General features: G+C 33.2%; 3 protein-coding genes and 1 long non-coding RNA gene across 6 annotated transcripts; 3 read left to right on the top strand and 1 right to left on the bottom strand.

The window, feature by feature from the left end:
* Positions 1 to 295: 295 nt before the first annotated feature.
* On the top strand, positions 296 to 2,496 carry LOC107958273 (uncharacterized). Of its 2 annotated transcripts, XM_016893985.2 has the most exons (3): positions 296 to 887; positions 1,092 to 1,294; positions 1,510 to 2,496. In XM_016893985.2, exon 3 carries the CDS (start codon positions 1,516 to 1,518, stop codon positions 2,050 to 2,052), a length of 537 nt encoding a protein of 178 aa, XP_016749474.1. In that variant the 5' UTR covers positions 296 to 887; positions 1,092 to 1,294; positions 1,510 to 1,515; the 3' UTR covers positions 2,053 to 2,496. The 2 variants fall into 2 exon arrangements, with proteins under 2 accessions (XP_016749474.1, XP_040969595.1); XM_041113661.1 differs by lacking the exon at positions 296 to 887 and having other exon boundaries at positions 1,290 to 1,420; positions 1,504 to 2,496.
* A 2,948-nt stretch (positions 2,497 to 5,444) lies between these two features.
* Positions 5,445 to 8,895, top strand: LOC107958275 (probable beta-1,3-galactosyltransferase 1). The gene is made up of 11 exons (XM_016893988.2): positions 5,445 to 5,817; positions 6,499 to 6,583; positions 6,829 to 6,887; positions 6,983 to 7,194; positions 7,283 to 7,346; positions 7,536 to 7,608; positions 7,709 to 7,829; positions 8,019 to 8,110; positions 8,206 to 8,330; positions 8,540 to 8,649; positions 8,723 to 8,895. Exons 1-11 carry the CDS (start codon positions 5,708 to 5,710, stop codon positions 8,893 to 8,895), a joined length of 1,224 nt encoding a protein of 407 aa, XP_016749477.1. The 5' UTR covers positions 5,445 to 5,707.
* Positions 8,896 to 13,017: 4,122 nt separating this feature from the next.
* Positions 13,018 to 14,894, top strand: LOC107958276 (autophagy-related protein 8C-like). Of its 2 annotated transcripts, none has more exons than XM_016893989.2 (6): positions 13,018 to 13,229; positions 13,343 to 13,405; positions 13,982 to 14,037; positions 14,137 to 14,189; positions 14,421 to 14,539; positions 14,628 to 14,894. In XM_016893989.2, exons 2-6 carry the CDS (start codon positions 13,369 to 13,371, stop codon positions 14,732 to 14,734), a joined length of 372 nt encoding a protein of 123 aa, XP_016749478.1. In that variant the 5' UTR covers positions 13,018 to 13,229; positions 13,343 to 13,368; the 3' UTR covers positions 14,735 to 14,894. The 2 variants fall into 2 exon arrangements, with proteins under 2 accessions (XP_016749478.1, XP_016749480.1); XM_016893991.2 differs by having other exon boundaries at positions 13,024 to 13,064.
* Positions 14,895 to 15,059: 165 nt separating this feature from the next.
* Positions 15,060 to 16,164, bottom strand: LOC107958277 (uncharacterized). The gene is made up of 2 exons (XR_001700602.2): positions 15,922 to 16,164; positions 15,060 to 15,428 (listed from the first exon to the last, which is right to left on the bottom strand). It is a non-coding gene; the product is annotated as an uncharacterized lncRNA (long non-coding RNA).
* Positions 16,165 to 17,153: the final 989 nt, after the last annotated feature.

The raw sequence follows: 17,153 nt of genomic DNA on the forward strand, positions 1-17,153 counted from the left end.
ATATAGATACAATTCATGAATTAAAGATATAGTAAACACTCTTTATCAATAAAACAAATGCTATAAAAAACCACAGTCGCATTATACTCTTGCCTTTTCCCCTCCTTTTCGAAAGACTTGAACCATTTTTTATTTGGTCATTGTCCAACATTATAGCTCCTGATTTTAGTTTAAGAAGATCCCTTCTTCACTCACCATATCCATATCCATATCCATATCCATATCCATATGCTGCTCAATTCCCCAAAACCCAGGAAGCATTGAAGAATGAAAGTAGCCATATTTTATTTAATGAGATCGAAAAAAGTTGAGTCACAGTTAAATTTATGATCATCAACAAAAACAAAGTCACCACGTATATCAATGTAACTATCGTCCAACCAGATGCTTTTACTCCTTTAAGCACCCTCTCCTAGAAACCAAAATTTTTTCCTCAAATTTCCATAACCTTCACACTTTACGTAGCTTTTATTAGTATTATCTTTTCCCCCCCTTTTTTTTAAGTCTGTGCTAAAGTCGAATCAGATGAGATGCTGCTGTGAGTTGAGGATAAGGTTACGGAAATCAGTGAAGTTGGTCAGTCAAATCCTTCTCTTCCACCTTTCCCAATCACAGGCCAGTCTTTTCAGTGATTTTCCAAATATATATATGTATATAATCCACACTCGGTTTATATATAAACAATAAAAACCCCATATGAAGAGATCCCTTCACCCTCAAAACTGATAAAATTTCTATAGTGGGTAAATATGCTCTGATAAGCTTTGCTTCCTGGATTTTTTATTCAATGCCTCAATAATGAATACCCTCCCGCTTCTACCTTCTTTTCTGTGGGTGCCAACTGCCAATGCCAAATCCATCTTTGCAGAAACCATTGGGAATTGGTGGTAAGTTTATACAATAGTAGTAGCAACCTATTTGTTTTTTTCCTCATATAATAATTTGTTTCTAAACTGTCGAATTTGATTCGATACAAGTAAAATGTGGGATTAGATAGACCATAAGGCATAAGAGTCGGAGAAAATGAGAAATGAAATGATCTCATTTACATCTATCTGTAGCTCGTCCTTTTCTTCCTCTGTTATTTGCAGGGTACTATTTTGAGGGTCTTGAAATCTGTGATCTTGTTTGGAAGTATTCACACAGAGTGGGGATAAAAAAAAGGGTGTTTTCCACAGCTTCTCTTCTGTTCTCCTCCTGGTTGGTTTTTGGGGCTAAGCAAAGTTAACCCATTTCATTTGTGTGATGTATCTTTGAAAAGCTCTGCTTCTTTTTGGAGGATATTGAAACAAAGGCAAGCTAGATTCCTGATATTATTCTCTTACTTTCTTTTTTATTCCCAAGAAATAAACTCATGTTTATCTAGTTGCAAAACAACACAAAACATCATGAAATGGATAAATAAATGTTTTAAGAAAATGTAAGCATTTTCCCCCACCCCTTGTATTTATATCTCACTTCCAATACTCATACGTCGTATCTTTTTCTCTTTGTTTATGGTAGAAACAGAAAGTCATGGCAGACTGGTATGGTACCATGAGGAAGACCACTAATGGTTGCAACATCAGGTCAACGATAGATGAAGATTTCGATGAAGAAGAAATGTGGTGTTACGAGGAGGAGAAGGAAGATTCAGGTCCTGCACCAAGGAAACCTAGTGACTACTCTTCCACTGCATGGCGCCTCCCAAGCGCACCAAGGATGGTTCCAAGGGTTAGCCAGTACTCATCATCAGCAAAGCATGAAACCAAGATGGCTCAGCAATCATCGGCTCCACTCAACATCCCTGATTGGTCCAAGATATATGGCAGGCATGGAAGCTTGGATTCATCAAGGAACGGGAGATGGGACTATAATGGAGATAATGGTTGTGGGGAGGATCATGATGATGATCATGATATGGTCCCTCCCCATGAATGGCTAGCTAAGAAGCTAGCAAGAAGTCAAATTTCTTCATTCTCAGTGTGTGAAGGGATTGGAAGGACGCTTAAAGGCAGAGATCTAAGCAAAGTAAGGAATGCAGTTTTGACAAAAACAGGTTTCCTCGAGTAGTTCCAGTACTGTTAATGTCACATCATTCATCAACAGTTCCACACCAAATCATCATATCTTCATTTTCATACTACAAATCCATTACCACCATCATGATGTTCTTCTTCTCCAACTTTCCATCTTTTTTTGGGTCCCATGTAACCTTTTTTGCTTTTTATCAACTTTTGATCGTATTATTATGGTGTAGCCATGTAATGAACTTGGAACTCGAAAACATGGTTTCTAAATCAAAGTCGGAGCTGCCGTTTTTGTATGATTTTAGAAAATAGTGGGAGAAAAATAGAGGTGGGGTGGGGGGGGGGGCGGGAAAGAAGCAACAACAAAAGGTGGCAAGCCTCCGAGACTTTTTTGTCAGGTAGTGGAAAAGGGTTTATGTTCTGGATACAGTTGGACTGCACTTTTAGCAGTAAAGAGAGAATTAGTTAAAGCATATTTCAAATTTAATATCTTTTTATATCTTGTTCTTTTCTCCATCATTTAGCCATTTAGTAATAGTTAGTAAAACATTACATCTTTTGTTTATGTTGGTTAAAGCACAAGACAGTGGACTCAGGCATCTCATTCTCATTAGTCTGTCCAAATTTTACCTGTTTCTTTATTTTCTTTACTAGCCACCGACCCCTGTACTTTTCTTTCTCTGCTTTATTTATATGTTCAATATTTTACTCCAAAATTTGGATGACCATGTATTTAGCACTGCCTAATAATTACAGCTAAAACTACAAACAGGGCAAAGTAATGATTTTGACTTTTGATAATATCATACCTATGTTTCTTTGCACAAGATCAAAAGAAAACCTCAAGGCTTTACGTATATGAAACAGATGGATTCCATTGCATTGCATAGTTCCATTCCATCGGAATAATGGGCCACCCACCATACGAAAAAGGCTGAAGATAAGAATCGTCTAGGACTAGACTAGCTGCTCCTGATTGGACAGATTCTTGAATCTTTATCATATTCATATAGTATAAGTATAGCTTAGCATCTACCTGTAGAACAGACTTGCAACCGCAATGCATCTCCACGCCTTGGGTTTTGGTTCTATGTTCTACCATTTTGCCGACACCCAATCCAATGAATTTCCCCCCTCAAAACTATTCTCCCACTGCTATCATTGCTACCTTTAAATTATCCAGACAATCTGTTGTAGGCTTGACATAATTTGTTTAGAGTGAAGTGAATGAAAATTTTATTTTAATATTTACTATATAATACACCTTTTTCAAATGAAACATTAATTTCAACATTTCATTCCTTATAAAAAAAACACTAAAATAATAAAGTATTTTATCTACATTTGTTCAAGGGACCACTCTACACATTCTAACAAGTGTCATAAACAGTAAGTAGTTCTCCCCACTACTTAAAAATGTTTACATTTGTAAGGAAAAAGGAAATTATATAAAAAATTTTATGCATGTTGAAATATGAGATAATCATCTTTTATATTTCTATGAAAAATTAAATATATATTTATGCAGGATACTTGCTAAAAATCAGATTATATAACTTCCAACATTTGTTTAGATTGCTATGTTGTGGCATTTATGGTATCATTATTTACAATTAAACCTTATCAAGGATAAGCATGTGTTGTGCTGTTAATTCATCATAACAAAGCATCTTTGTCAGAATGATTGTTTTGTTATGATGAATATATTTGTATATTAGGAAAAAAACTAGTCAAGTTATCTTGAGAATATAGATTGCATTTTAATTCGAATAACAACAAAATTATTTCTCTATTATTTTATTTTTATGGTTATAAACTGATGCAGATTTTCACATTGCTGATTTGGATTAAATAATATGTAACCAATTATTAAAAATTACATATCATTTAAGCACATAGAATTCTTTTAAAGTTTTTTCATAAATAAATTAAACCATTATTTTTATCTTAAACTTAAAAAATAAACAAGGGACTCAAACCCCTAAATTTGGAGGTCTCCACCTATGAATGCATGTTCCATTGATTCACCCGGGATCCTTCTATTTCACCAACTCTGATGGCAGCTTCAATAGCGGTGACATGAGTAGTTGTTGGGTTCCACCTGTGAGGTTGAGTTATTCTTCGCCTCCTTGTTACGATCAAAGTTGAACCTTCAGCATCAACTTCAAGGAAACATCCATTTAAGACCAACATCTAAAGCTTTGGCTAAGACATCCACATACAACATCTTGATGGATTAATAAATAAAGTCCAGTTTTGATTAACTTGGTGTTTGAGAAGTAACAGGAACAGTGGCAGACCCAGTAGCTGGCAGGTCACCGGTCCCTTAAAATAATTTTTTTTATTTAAGTTGTTTATTATTTATAAAATTTTAAATTAATAATAATAAAATTATATTTTGATCTACCATTGATTGTGATTAAATTTTTTCTTGTTCATCCTTTTTACTAGATTTTCTTAATTGAAACCAAAATAATTATTTTTTATATTAAAATTTATTATTATTTAACCTAAAATCTAAGGAGAAAATGAATGTTTAATTTTTAATAAAAATTTTTACGTGTGTTTTAATTCAAATCAACAATATCAAAATTCACATCCAACATGCAACAATAAATAAAAAAAATATTTTGACCAAAATATAATTTAACACGAATTTTATAATATTTTTACCGTCATTATAATTTACATCTATATTCTTTCTCTTCTAAATTTCTTAAAAAATAAGGAATTTCCACTTTTGTTGTTATGTTGACTGCTTAACCCAATAAAAGCATATTATTACAACTACAGCAGATTAGCAGTAAAGCTATTATTTCCACAGGGGACGAACATATAAAAGAGGAAGAGAAAAAGAAAGCTGTAAAAATATTTAATGATCACTTACATAAATGATAAATCAGAATGTTTCATCATTAAAATCCAAGAAAATAAACTCACGTAATTTCTCTTATTAACATGGGTTATATAAAAAACTTTAAAGAAAAAAAAACCAAGAAAATACTAATTAAAAAAGTACAATACCACAACCGACAAATTAGTCCAAATTCAGTTGTTTGGTTAATGTGGTCCTTGGCCTAATGCAAATGTTTGTTTATGATTTTTTTTTGTCATTTTATCGCATATAAATTTGATAGTTTTTAATTTAATAATTTAATAATGTTACTTAATTAAATTAATTATTAAATTTTGGTAAAGTATGAGTACCAACTTCAAAAATATATATTTTTTCACTCTGAGCTCTAATGTAATATAGAGATGAAAATAAAATAAAATAAAATAAACCACAAAATCATGCTGTTAGCCTGTTACATTAGAGTTCAAAGTGAAAAGAAACCGACTGTTAATAGAAGAATGAGGAGAAAAGAAAGTAGAAAACATTAGAGGTATTTATGGGAATGACCGTTCGTTTAAAGTTTAGACACTTAAACTGGACGGTTCTGCATTTTCGTAGTATTAATAGGGCAGTTTTAGTGTGTCTACATTTATCCATTGTACTCTCTCTCTCTCTCTCTCATGCCTCTTTGAGAGAGAGAGAGAGAGAGTTTCATTAAAAAAAAGCAGGCCTTTAAACTGTTGATGTCTTGTCCTTTCTGAATCTGTTTCTGGGTTTTCTTTGTTCTCTTCCAAATTTCCATCTTTGTATATAAATTTACATTCTTTCGTGGGAGAAAGATATTGACTTTTTAAAGAATAAAATGTTTGTTAAGAGTAGAGGGGAGCATGCTTCAAAGCATGTTTTACCGAAGAACTTGGCTCTCTTGCTTTGTTTCGCTAGCTTCTGTGCTGGAATGTTCTTCAGCAATAGGTATATTGGCTTTCTCGGATTATGTTTCTCTCAATTTGCATTTTTTTTCTTTGCTGATTAAATGATGCATTTTAGTGAATTTTATAGATCTCGTGAAAGAAGTTTTCACAAGTACTTCCACGGCATGCTTGAAAATTGTGATAAATCATTTTATGTGAATGTTAAATTATCCAAATGAAAAAAAATTCAGTTTTGGACTTGTTTACTAATCATTGTGGAGCAACTATTGTCAGCAAATTATTTGGATTGTTACCATTTCCAGGAATCTCGCCTTTAGTGGGTTAAAAGTTAAAACTGTACACATGTTTCTCTCTGATGTTGATTTTTTTAGGGTAGAACTCATTTGGGTTAATTTCAATGCACGATATTTTCTCAACCACAACCTACTAGGTTCTCTGTGTCATGTTTTTTTTTGGTAATATGAAAATTGCTTACCATGGTATAACTCATTTGGGTTAATTTCAATGCACGATATTTTCTTAACCACAACCTACTAGGTTCTCTGTGTCATGTTTTTTTTTGGTAATATGAAAATTGCTTACCATGGTATACAATATTTTTTGTTGAGTCTGCTAAGCTTCTCTTTCAGACACTTAAGACACTATTCTTTTGCTATTTGATTTTGCCATGGCTTGCTTATAGTATATTCGAATTATTTTAATTTTGAAACACTTGAATCAGGACGTGGATGGTGCCTGATGCTAAGGGCATTCCGTGGACATCCAGAACTGGGGGTAAACAATTTGTGGATTATGATCGAAACATTGTGAGTGCTTTTGTCCCACACATGTTCAGTCTTAGTTATCTTATCTATATGCTTGAGCTTCGAAGAGCCTACTTGTTGTAATGAAAGAAACATGGATTTGGCCTCTATGTTTTAGCGGAGTAGTGGCATTTACTCTAACGACTTGTGATATCCTTTAACTTGTCTCGTCTGCCAAACTTTCTGTCTGGATTTTTCATCATGCTGACAATTGTTTGAAATATTTGTTCTTTTCTTGAACTTAATAGGTTGTGAAGAATGAAGGCAATAGCTCAGGAGACATTTCAGCGTCCCAACACTCTATTCTGTAAACCAAACTGATCTTTGTTACATCTGGATTTGAGCTATTGTACCCTATTGTGTCCTTAAATTTGTAGCTTATTCGCTGTGTATGGTATACAGGACTATGGATAAAGCCATTTCAGATTTGGAGATAAAATTGATGGCTTCTAGGGCCGAACATGAGACAATTCAGAAAGACCCTACGATGTCTGAAGGTGTGAAGAATATAGAATCGATTTTAAAAAGGAAATATTTTATGGTTATAGGAATCAATACGGCTTTTAGTAGTCGTAAGCGGAGAGATTCAGTACGTGCGACTTGGATGCCTCAAGGTCCATTACTGTTTTTATTAATTTTTATTCCTTTATGATCCTCCTCTTGGTGTATGATTAATGCTTTCTTGCTATATATATGTTCCAGCTGAGAAGCGAAAAAAATTAGAGGAAGAAAAGGGTATCATCATACGATTTGTTATAGGTCACAGGTAATTTCCACCCATTCCGCCCATTCTTTTGGCTATTTGCTTTAATTTCTCCAGTAACTGCATGTAAAGGCATTTTGCTTTGAATGCAATTATTCATCTTACAAATATTCAAAGAAATCACATGTGTTAGTAAACTATATGATGTAAATGGAGTAGAAAACTGAATTAATTGGTTGGCCTTTTCTCCAGTTCAACGTCAGGTGGCATTCTTGATAAAGCCATTGAAGCTGAAGAAAAGGTGCATGGAGACTTTTTGAGATTGGTAATACTTCTATCGAGTAGTCTAATTTTTTTGTAGGCGTAAACAGATCGTATAAAATATCTAAAAGACCTTTACTTCTATTTGTCCGTAAAAAAAGCAGCAACATGTTGAGGGCTACCTGGAGTTGTCAGCCAAGACAAAAACTTATTTTGCCACTGCTGTTTCCTGGTGGGATGCAGAATTTTATGTCAAAGTTGATGATGATATTCATGTGAATCTAGGTAAAACAAAATTTTATTCTTTCATTTTGCATGTTTACAAATCTTTGTACGCACTCTAATTCCTTTATAAATATGATGACAATCATAGTTGTTTTCTTATAACAAAGATGACAATCATAGTTGTTAATAAAAGGAAAAAGGGTTGTAAATATGTATACTCCTTTTCTTATTGAGTTGGTATGCTTGCAGCAACACTTGGCGTGGCTTTAGCTAGGCATAGGAAGAAACCCCGAGTTTATATCGGCTGCATGAAGTCGGGTCCTGTTCTTGCTCGAAAGAAAGCAGAGTTTTTGTGCTTTCCAGATTAGTTTATATGTTTAGATGAGATAAATATCTGAAATATCCGGTTGTGTTTTATATGATCTTTAATTAATAGGGAGTGAAATACCATGAACCTGAGTACTGGAAATTTGGTGAGGTTGGGAACAAATATTTTCGACATGCTACTGGACAACTGTATGCTATATCCAAAGATTTGGCTACTTACATATTCATAAATCAGTGAGTTCCTACATGCTTTTTTCCCGTTGTTTGGATTTCAAGCCTGTTTATCCTTGATGAGTTGATGTGTGCATTTCAACTAACAGGAAGCTGGTCCAGTTACTCAACGAAGCTTTAGTTCTAGTTGTGCGGTGCATGTGTTCAAATCGAAGCTCTAATTTCATATATTTGTTAGTGCCTCCAGTGATTATAGTTATGCTCTGTCTCAGGAATGTACTGCATAAATATGCTAATGAAGATGTTTCTTTGGGAGCTTGGTTTATTGGTTTGGATGTGGAGCATGTGGATGATAGGAGACTCTGCTGTGGTACTCCACCAGGTAACTTTCATGTAATCTGTGTTTTCTTGTTCAAATAGCACTGGAGCATTGACTTTTAATAGTTTTCTTTCAGATTGTGAATGGAAAGCTCAAGCTGGTAATATCTGTGCTGCTTCATTTGACTGGAGGTGCAGTGGGATTTGCAGGTCTGTGGAGAGGATTGTGGAGGTCCATGAACGTTGTGGTGAAGACATGAATGCTTTATGGAGCGCAAACTTTGTGCAAACGATGAGAACTTCTTCCTGACGAAAAATACAAACGAGAAATCCAGAATAGAGATGCTTTTTTTTTCCCCCTTTTTTATACTTCTTTCCCCTTTCCCCTCATTTATATTGCATCCATAGGTGTATACGAATGTGTACTAGTATACCATACTAAAGAAATGAAGATACAACTGCCTAACCTCATGGTGGCGGGCTGGATTGAAAGTGTTTTGCCATGGTAATGAGATCTATATAATATACGTCTAATCTTTATAGGCAGCTATTGCTGCTTACTACTCAATAAAAATCAATATTAATGCATATTTATATATCTTCAGGACTTCTCTCTCGTGCCTTTCATATGAACAACTTCGATTCAGATATATTATGTACAATTTTAACGTTCATGTCTATCGATCGTAAAGACAAATCACAATATTATATGTCATGTCATGTCAGGTATTCTTAAACGTAAAATTTATGGAAAACTTTAATATCTGTTTAATAGTCAAGAGTGGTTAACAAGTAGTACAATAGCTTACATCAAAATATGGGTAAGGCACAAAAAACCAGGAATGATTAATGAGATGTATTTTGTAATACAATTATAATAAAATATATAATAATTTAACTTGAAGTCTGTTACTACAAATTCCCTATATATATTTTTAAAGACTCTCTTTCAGTATAGTTGATACGGTATATCAACATATTTATAAATGAAGTAATGCTAAATAATCAGGAAACATTGCAATAACCATCATTTTCCAACTCTATATGCAAATGTAGCAATTATTTTGCTAATAAATCGAGACTGTTTGATGGTATACCTACCTACCTACCAGGGCATTTAAAATTTTGAATTATGAAATGATCAAATTAGTGGACTTATTGCACTCTCTTTTTCCTGAAATTGAGAAATAATAGCTAGGAAATTAGCTAAAAATTTCATAAGGAAATTCTTAACCATAGATAAGATAGGCAACTGCAATAGTACAAGATAACAAGCCAAAACGACAAGCTTGTTATGGATCCCAGGCGTACCAAAAGGAAACCTGTATCTATTTACCATCCCCTCAATGATCTGTCCCTCTCTTCATGTGAAATAATGTCTGCATCTTTCCCTCACCTTTTAGAGCAAAAAATATAAAGAAAAACAACCCCACTTTTTTTTTTCTTCTTTTAACTATTTTCACGTGAAAACTCTGCAAATGTTGTATCTATCACTGCACCATAGTCGTATCTATCTCTCCTCACTTGTCCTCCCCACAAGAATTAGAAAAGAACCCTAGGTCCTATCTTTAGTATCTTTTCAAATTTCCCCAGTTTTTAACAGGTTTATTGGCTTTCATAGCAGCATTCTATTTAAGGAAAAGGTAAGCATATTATATGATGCAACCATGATTAAATTGACAACTAGCTATCAAATTATAGAAAAGAAAGAAGCAAAGACACCATGATTAATTATGCAGTAGTGCTTTTACATTATTGATACTTGAAAATTTATGAAAAGGGGGAGCTTTTGTTGAAGAGAAAACAAGGGAGGGAAAGTCAATGCTTGTCGTACTTTTGCCAACAAAGTAACATAATAACGCACCTCCTTAATATGTAAAACCTCGACCTTTGTTCCTTAGCCATGGATAAGCACCTTTTCTTCATGCTGGACGTTTCCTCATCCTCCTCAAAACGCACTTCTTCTTCGTGATCATCTCCTCTTGACGTTGATGCCGCTGACGCTGAGTGGCACTGACCCATTGTTTGCTACGTGCACCCGCAGGTTGAGAAAATATTTGCAGCAGACCCACAAGAAGGTCCTTGAATGGAGTTTTTTTAATGGACCGGTGCTTCTGTTGGACCCTCTCCTAGGCATGCTCTCTTAATTACATCTACGATATATATTTCTACTCTCGAATGAAACTGGGAAGTCTCTCTTGCAATTTGCATATACAAAAGAGACCTGCTAGGTTTCACTACAAGGCTGGCTAATTAAGCCATTTGTCTTCTTTGTGGTTTGGCCTTTTTATTATGTGTAGGTAATTAATGCAATACTATATATTATGCATTGAATCGAAAAAAGGGTTTAATTGTTGTTAAGTAAAGGAAGCCCTTAGTAGTGCATTGATAATTACACAAGATAAATTAAATATGTTGCAAAAGATTTCACATATATTTCTCAACATTTAAACATCTAATCCAAAGTGTTTGATACAACTAAGTTAAGGAAAGAGTTTATAAGAAAAATTATTTTATGGATACTTTTCCTCACATTATTTATGACCTCTTTTTAGTTATTTAATAACATTTCAGTAATTTTTTTTATGTATTAATATATAATTTTAGTAAATTTTTCCCTTAAATCCTAAACTCTAAACTCTGACTTAAATCTCAAACCTTAAACCTTAAACCTAAGCTCAAACCTCAAATTTCAAACTCTAATCAAACCTTGAACCCTAAATTAGAGTTAGGGTGCAAAGTTTAGGATTCATTGTTTAGGGTTTGAGATAAAATTATTATCAAAATTATATATTAATGACATAGAAAAATTATTAAAATATCATTAAATAATTGAAAACGGATCATAAATAATATAATGAAAAGGTTGAATAAAATAATTTCTCAAATTTATATACATAATAGACTAGGTGAAAAGTAAAGTGTGGTATTTCAATTTTCAACCATTTCCTAACTGTTATTTGTAATTATTGTAACATTCATTGAGATAGATAGATCATCACTTCAATAAAGAACTTTTTGCCCTCACTTATTAATTCTCATATGTACTAGCTAAGAAGTTCCCAACAAACCCCTCAAGTTGTTCCACACTTTTTCATTTTCTAAACATAAAGTAAAATGAGATAATGTTTTTAGCATTTAATCATTTTCATCAATTATTTTCCTTAATTAAATAACTCATAAAAATATCTAAGATTTATATTTGATACGTAGTTATAATATAACATTATCGTTGCAGCATAAATAACCACCTATTATTAATGAAAAGATCACAATATATTTCATGTACCAAAAAAATATCCCAATATTTTCATTTTAAAATATTTAGACAAATCATGTAATATTCTAGATATTATCATATATGAACTCTAAAATTGGAGCAACCTATTTCATTAGGGTTTAAATATTTTTAAGTTTATATTTTTCTTCCATTTAAATTTAAATTTATCTATTTTTATTTTAAAAAATTATTTATTTATTTTTAAAATTTTAAAATTTAGGTCTAGTTATTAATTTATCATTAAAATTAATTTATTAAATTCATTCATATTATATTTGAAATAGATAATTTATTTATTTGTTAGCCATATAATAAAGAAATAATGTTGTAATGAAATTAAATTTGATAAAAAATTTAATATTTTTAATTATACTTACATTTTAAATCTTAAAAAGTAAATGTGTTAAATTCTTGAAAAGAAAAATAGTAGACTAATTTCTAAAATATGAAGAGTATAAGGACTTAAAGCAGACTTTATCGTTCCTCCAATGCCATTCGAGCCCTATCTTCAAGCAAAAGTCTCGAAACCGCATCGTTCATACGCTAACCAAGGCAGGGCACGCATGAGATTCCTGGAACCGGAGCAATTCAATCGGTGAAACAAATAAAATACTAGTCAAATTAAAGGCTTAATTCAGAAAATACCCCTAAACTATACCTGTATTCTCAAAATGGTACTTAAACTTTTCTGATCAAATGTGGTACTCAAATTTAACTTCTGATATCCATTTTATCTCAAAAATTAATATCGTTAAGAAAAAAATTTTAACCAATCAAAAACTGCCACGTCAAAAATATTTGATTTTACCCTTTTTTATGGAATTTGTTAAGGAGAAAATAAAAATAAAAAACAAAAGTTTGCTCTGCATCCCTCTCTCCGCCCCCTCTCGGCTCCCTTCCACCACCACCGGTTTCTTCTCCCCCTTCTTGACATGGCAAATACTGTTGACATGGCAATCTCTGATAGGCTAAAACCTTTTTTTTCCAACGGTGATAAATTTTGGAGTAAACTGGGTAGTAGAAGTTGAGTACCACATTTGACAAAAAAAAATTTAAGTATCTTTTTGGAAACTCGGGTATAGTTTAAGGGGTATTTTTTAATTAAGCCTGAATTAAATCATCAATAAAATTTCTATTAGAAGTTCCCCTAAATATTGGTTTCGTGTTTGGCTCGTATTCAAGTAGTAGACGCTCATAAGGTTTCTTGTTGCCTAAAACACCTTCGCTTCCTCTTATAAATTATATTAAACCTATAAATTTCTTTGCTTGAAATCGACCCTTTTCTCTCGATCAATCAATCAATTAAGGGTTTTGTTTTTAGTTGAAACCCTAATTTCTCAAAGCTCCTCCTTGTTTCTTGTCGGGTATTCTTTCTGATGTTATAGTTGGACAAAGTTTTCACTTTTATTTGTTCTCTATCTCTAATTTAGAAAAAGAATTGATCTTCTACTGATGTTTCGATGTTTGAAATTCGCAGCGGATAATCAAGGATCGAGTCTTGCAATGGCGAAAAGTTCCTTTAAGCTTGAGCATCCATTGGGTTAGTTTTTTTTTTTTTTTTTCATTTTTATCCTTTTTCTTTGTATAAGAATTTGTTGAAAATTTTGCTTGCTTGAATTATTGACGCTTTAAAATTTTCTTTGGTTATTCATTGTTTTATTATTATTATTATTTGTATTAAATCTATGACTGCTGTATTTACTGTTGAGAATTAATTGATTGTTAAACCTTGGTTCAATCAGGGGGATATCTTTGTCAAATTCATGAGATGTTACATTGCTTCAGTATACCGATATTCCTATAAATAGGTTTGCTTTCTTAGAGAGCGGATACTGTCTTGAAAAGAGCTAAACGTTGAAGTTGTCTGTTTGCTGCACAGTTGCATCTTTTTGCATTTATTCCATGATCTGTTGCTTCTTTTTGAATTACATGCTAGTAATGAAATATAATTGCAAATGTTGGTATTTATTTCTATTTGTCTCGCCTCTTTTGAATATTGTCGCAGCATCCTCGTTATCTTTGCTGTTGTCTCTGCTTTACTTGTTCACTAATCTGACTAAGCTACTAAAATTTTTGTTAATACTCATCATCGTCTTTTAAAATTCCCAATTTTCAGAAAGGAGGCAAGATGAAGCTGCTCGCATCAGTGCTAAATATCCAGACAGAGTTCCTGTAAGAATATCGAAGTTACAATCTTCCTTTTCTTCTGAACATTGTTTCCCTGCATTATTTCTTTTAACATTCATCTTTACTTACGGTGGCAACATGCAGGTTATTGTTGAGAAAGCTGAAAGGAGTGACATTCCGGATATCGATAAAAAGAAGTTAGTTGCATTGGCCCTTACCAAAATTCACTTTTCTATTAACAGTAATATAACTACAATGACGCTTGTTCTTTGTACCCATGCTTTCAAAGTGTAGAAGATTGATTGTATTGAACATGAAAACAGCAATACTTTACAATTCTCTGTTATTCAGTCTGTTATTTGCTAAACTTGCTTAAATTTTTTTTTCTGTTCTTTTTCTTTATATTCTTCTTTTATTGTGGCTTCCAGGTATCTTGTTCCTGCTGATTTGACTGTGGGCCAATTTGTTTATGTTGTACGTAAAAGGATTAAGCTTAGTGCTGAGAAAGCTATATTTGTCTTTGTGAAGAACACTCTTCCTCCTACCGGTGAGTAATGATATTAGCTTCACCATTTGTTCTTCTGTCTGTGAGGATTATTTCTTTCTTTTTTTTTTTTCTAATTCGGTTTTTGCAGCTGCCTTGATGTCTGCAATTTATGAGGAAAACAAGGACGAAGATGGTTTTCTTTATATGACTTACAGTGGAGAAAACACATTTGGTTCCCCTTCACTTAAAGCATAATGCTATCACACTATGTAAATAGCTAAAGTGGAAGGTGTAAATTCTCGGTGGTGCTAATTATCCCCAATGCTTTGCTCTTGACAATGACGGTTTTATTATTACCTGAACTTTCAATTTTATTTTCTATAAATTAAATGGCTGAATCCAACTTTAGCAGCGATTCATAATTGTAAAGTTATTCTGGTTTTAATTATGATCCATGAATGCTTAAAAGTTCTACAAGGTTAGGAGACAAGTCAATTGTTTGATATGAATCTCTCTCTGCCATGATTGTTATCCAGTCATTTTCCGACAGTATGGAATCGTTTGGTAGATCCATGAAAGGTGCTCAAGAAACTTTGTTATGCTGTTAAGTTGCCATAAATTGGAGAATATAGGTCACTCAAAAATGAATGAAGAATACATCAAAGCGTTGGCAATTACAATTTTTTTTAATGTTACGTTCATTTGGAGGAACCTTTTTTCTGGCATTTATTCTTGACCCATGTTAAGCCCTTGGATATCCCATTCTTGAATTTCTTGGCTCCCATCAAAGCGGCTGTTTTGGCTTTATTCAGTCCACCTTTTCTTTGGGGTTTCTTCTTGTCGTGCTCATTCTTGGCTGTAGCCTCCTCGTCTTCCATTGCACCAATTCCTCCAGCACCCCATTGATCAGCCCAGCTTGGTGCCTCACTCGCCATGGGTCCTTCTTACCCTTGAATTCATAGCAAAAACAAGGTTATAAAATGAACCCAACCCCAATCCCAATGATAATAACCTTGTTTTAAATGCAACGAAGCAGTAGATATTTTATGTTTGCTCATATTAAAAGAAAGAATAAAAAATGAAACCCTCGCAGCCAAATCTATGCTTGAATGATTGAAGCATAGATCCTTTGTTGGAGTGCCATGAAACCATAATTACGAGAGCTTCTTTTTCTTTTCGTGTGTAAATATGATCAAAATTTGATACGACAAGGAAGAACTTAAAATAGTATATAAACTGGATCTTAAACTTATGCCTACAAGCATCTGCAGAAGTAGGTTTAAGAGGTTTTATACCCTCCCTGTGGGAGCTAATGAAAAGGATCAAGGATGTAGTAGAAATTATGAGACTTGAGCATTTGTTAGTAATAGATGAAATGAAAAAAAGCAACTAGTAAAACAAAGAGAAGCGGTTTGATGAAAGATAGTAATGGTAGTACGCACCTGGTCCTGGTGATGATTACCAGCGACTCTGCTATGCCTGAAAAAAAATTTGATAGAAGCAGGAGATGAACAATAATGGGATTTCTCTGCTCAAGAACCTTTAAAAACGTAATAAAGAAAGGACCACTTGGAGATGACTTTGTCTTTTAATCTTATTTTGCTGCCCCTTTTTTTTAAAGGACTTGCCAACTCACTTGTTCCCATCATCTGAAGCAAACTCCTTGTAGCATCTTCATATCTGTTTCTTTCCTTTTTTTTAAAAAAAAATTTACTATAAATAATTCATGATGATTATTATAATATTTGATGTAAACCTTCATGCCATGTTCAAATGCTAATACTTGCATTCCCTTTTTACTATCATTTGATGCCATCCTGTTTTATGTTCATTATTTTACTTAGTTACGGCTGCTTAAAATACTATTTAGCCAATGGAGTAATTGGACAATGCTCCTTTCTATTTTTAATATTTTCTAGGAAAATCTAAAAGAAAAACATAAATCTTTGTCCTAACCCCACTTTTTTCCCTGATTAGAACTAAACGGCAGAATAAATTGAAAAGTAAGAAAAGAAATTTCATCTTTATTTGACCAAATGAGAGTGCAGCTGTTGGTTCTTGATCCCTTTTATATATTAATCATGGTTCGATGATTGCTAGTTACTTGATTCTTATAGTTTGAAATAAAATCTTTAAAGAAAAGTAATTAATGAGGTCTTTCCTTATTAAAATATCCCTCAAACACCAGAACTGAATACCATATATTAAGTATGGAATGGCTTAGGAAGTCCTTGGTTGAAGAAACAAATTAGTAGTTGTTTTGACACTGACTCTTACATCTTGAAAGATTGGTATTTGGCCATTTTCAAAGAGTAGAAATGAGTTAGGTAAAATATCCTACTGGGTTTGGCAGCTAACTCCATTTATCAGCCCAGCTAAGTGCTCCACGACTTCGTCAGTTGTCACATCTACCGACCGTGAACTGCCTCAATCATACAAAAAGCAGCTGCTTTGGGCTTGGCTTTATTTAAATCCTGCTTTCTCATTGGTTTTCTAGTTATGGACGGATGCCGCAATCATACAAAAAGCAAGGTGTGGCAATGCCACAACTATGTATATTCAAGGCAAGAAATCCGTTTCTTCCATGAAAACACGTATGAGCTTAAAACAGTAATAAATAGACAAGAAGCTGAGGTAAGGTAAGCCCACAAAAACACTAAAACAATGTGTGCGG

Source organism: Gossypium hirsutum, chromosome A05 (assembly GCF_007990345.1).
Source record: "Gossypium hirsutum isolate 1008001.06 chromosome A05, Gossypium_hirsutum_v2.1, whole genome shotgun sequence".
Classification (NCBI taxonomy): Eukaryota; Viridiplantae; Streptophyta; class Magnoliopsida; order Malvales; family Malvaceae; genus Gossypium; species Gossypium hirsutum.

Excerpts from the sequence above, each read along its gene's own strand:
- LOC107958275 (XM_016893988.2), top strand. The coding sequence starts at position 5,708 with ATGTTTGTTAAGAGTAGAGGGGAGCATGCTTCAAAGCATGTTTTACCG. Across the intron at positions 6,584-6,828 it reads TGGATTATGATCGAAACATT|GTTGTGAAGAATGAAGGCAA; the intron begins GTGAGTGCTTTT and ends TGAACTTAATAG. Across the intron at positions 7,830-8,018 it reads TGATATTCATGTGAATCTAG|CAACACTTGGCGTGGCTTTA; the intron begins GTAAAACAAAAT and ends GTATGCTTGCAG.
- LOC107958276 (XM_016893989.2), top strand. The coding sequence starts at position 13,369 with ATGGCGAAAAGTTCCTTTAAGCTTGAGCATCCATTGG. Across the intron at positions 13,406-13,981 it reads TAAGCTTGAGCATCCATTGG|AAAGGAGGCAAGATGAAGCT; the intron begins GTTAGTTTTTTT and ends CCCAATTTTCAG. Across the intron at positions 14,540-14,627 it reads GAACACTCTTCCTCCTACCG|CTGCCTTGATGTCTGCAATT; the intron begins GTGAGTAATGAT and ends CGGTTTTTGCAG.
- LOC107958273 (XM_016893985.2), top strand. The coding sequence starts at position 1,516 with ATGGCAGACTGGTATGGTACCATGAGGAAGACCACTAATGGTTGCAAC.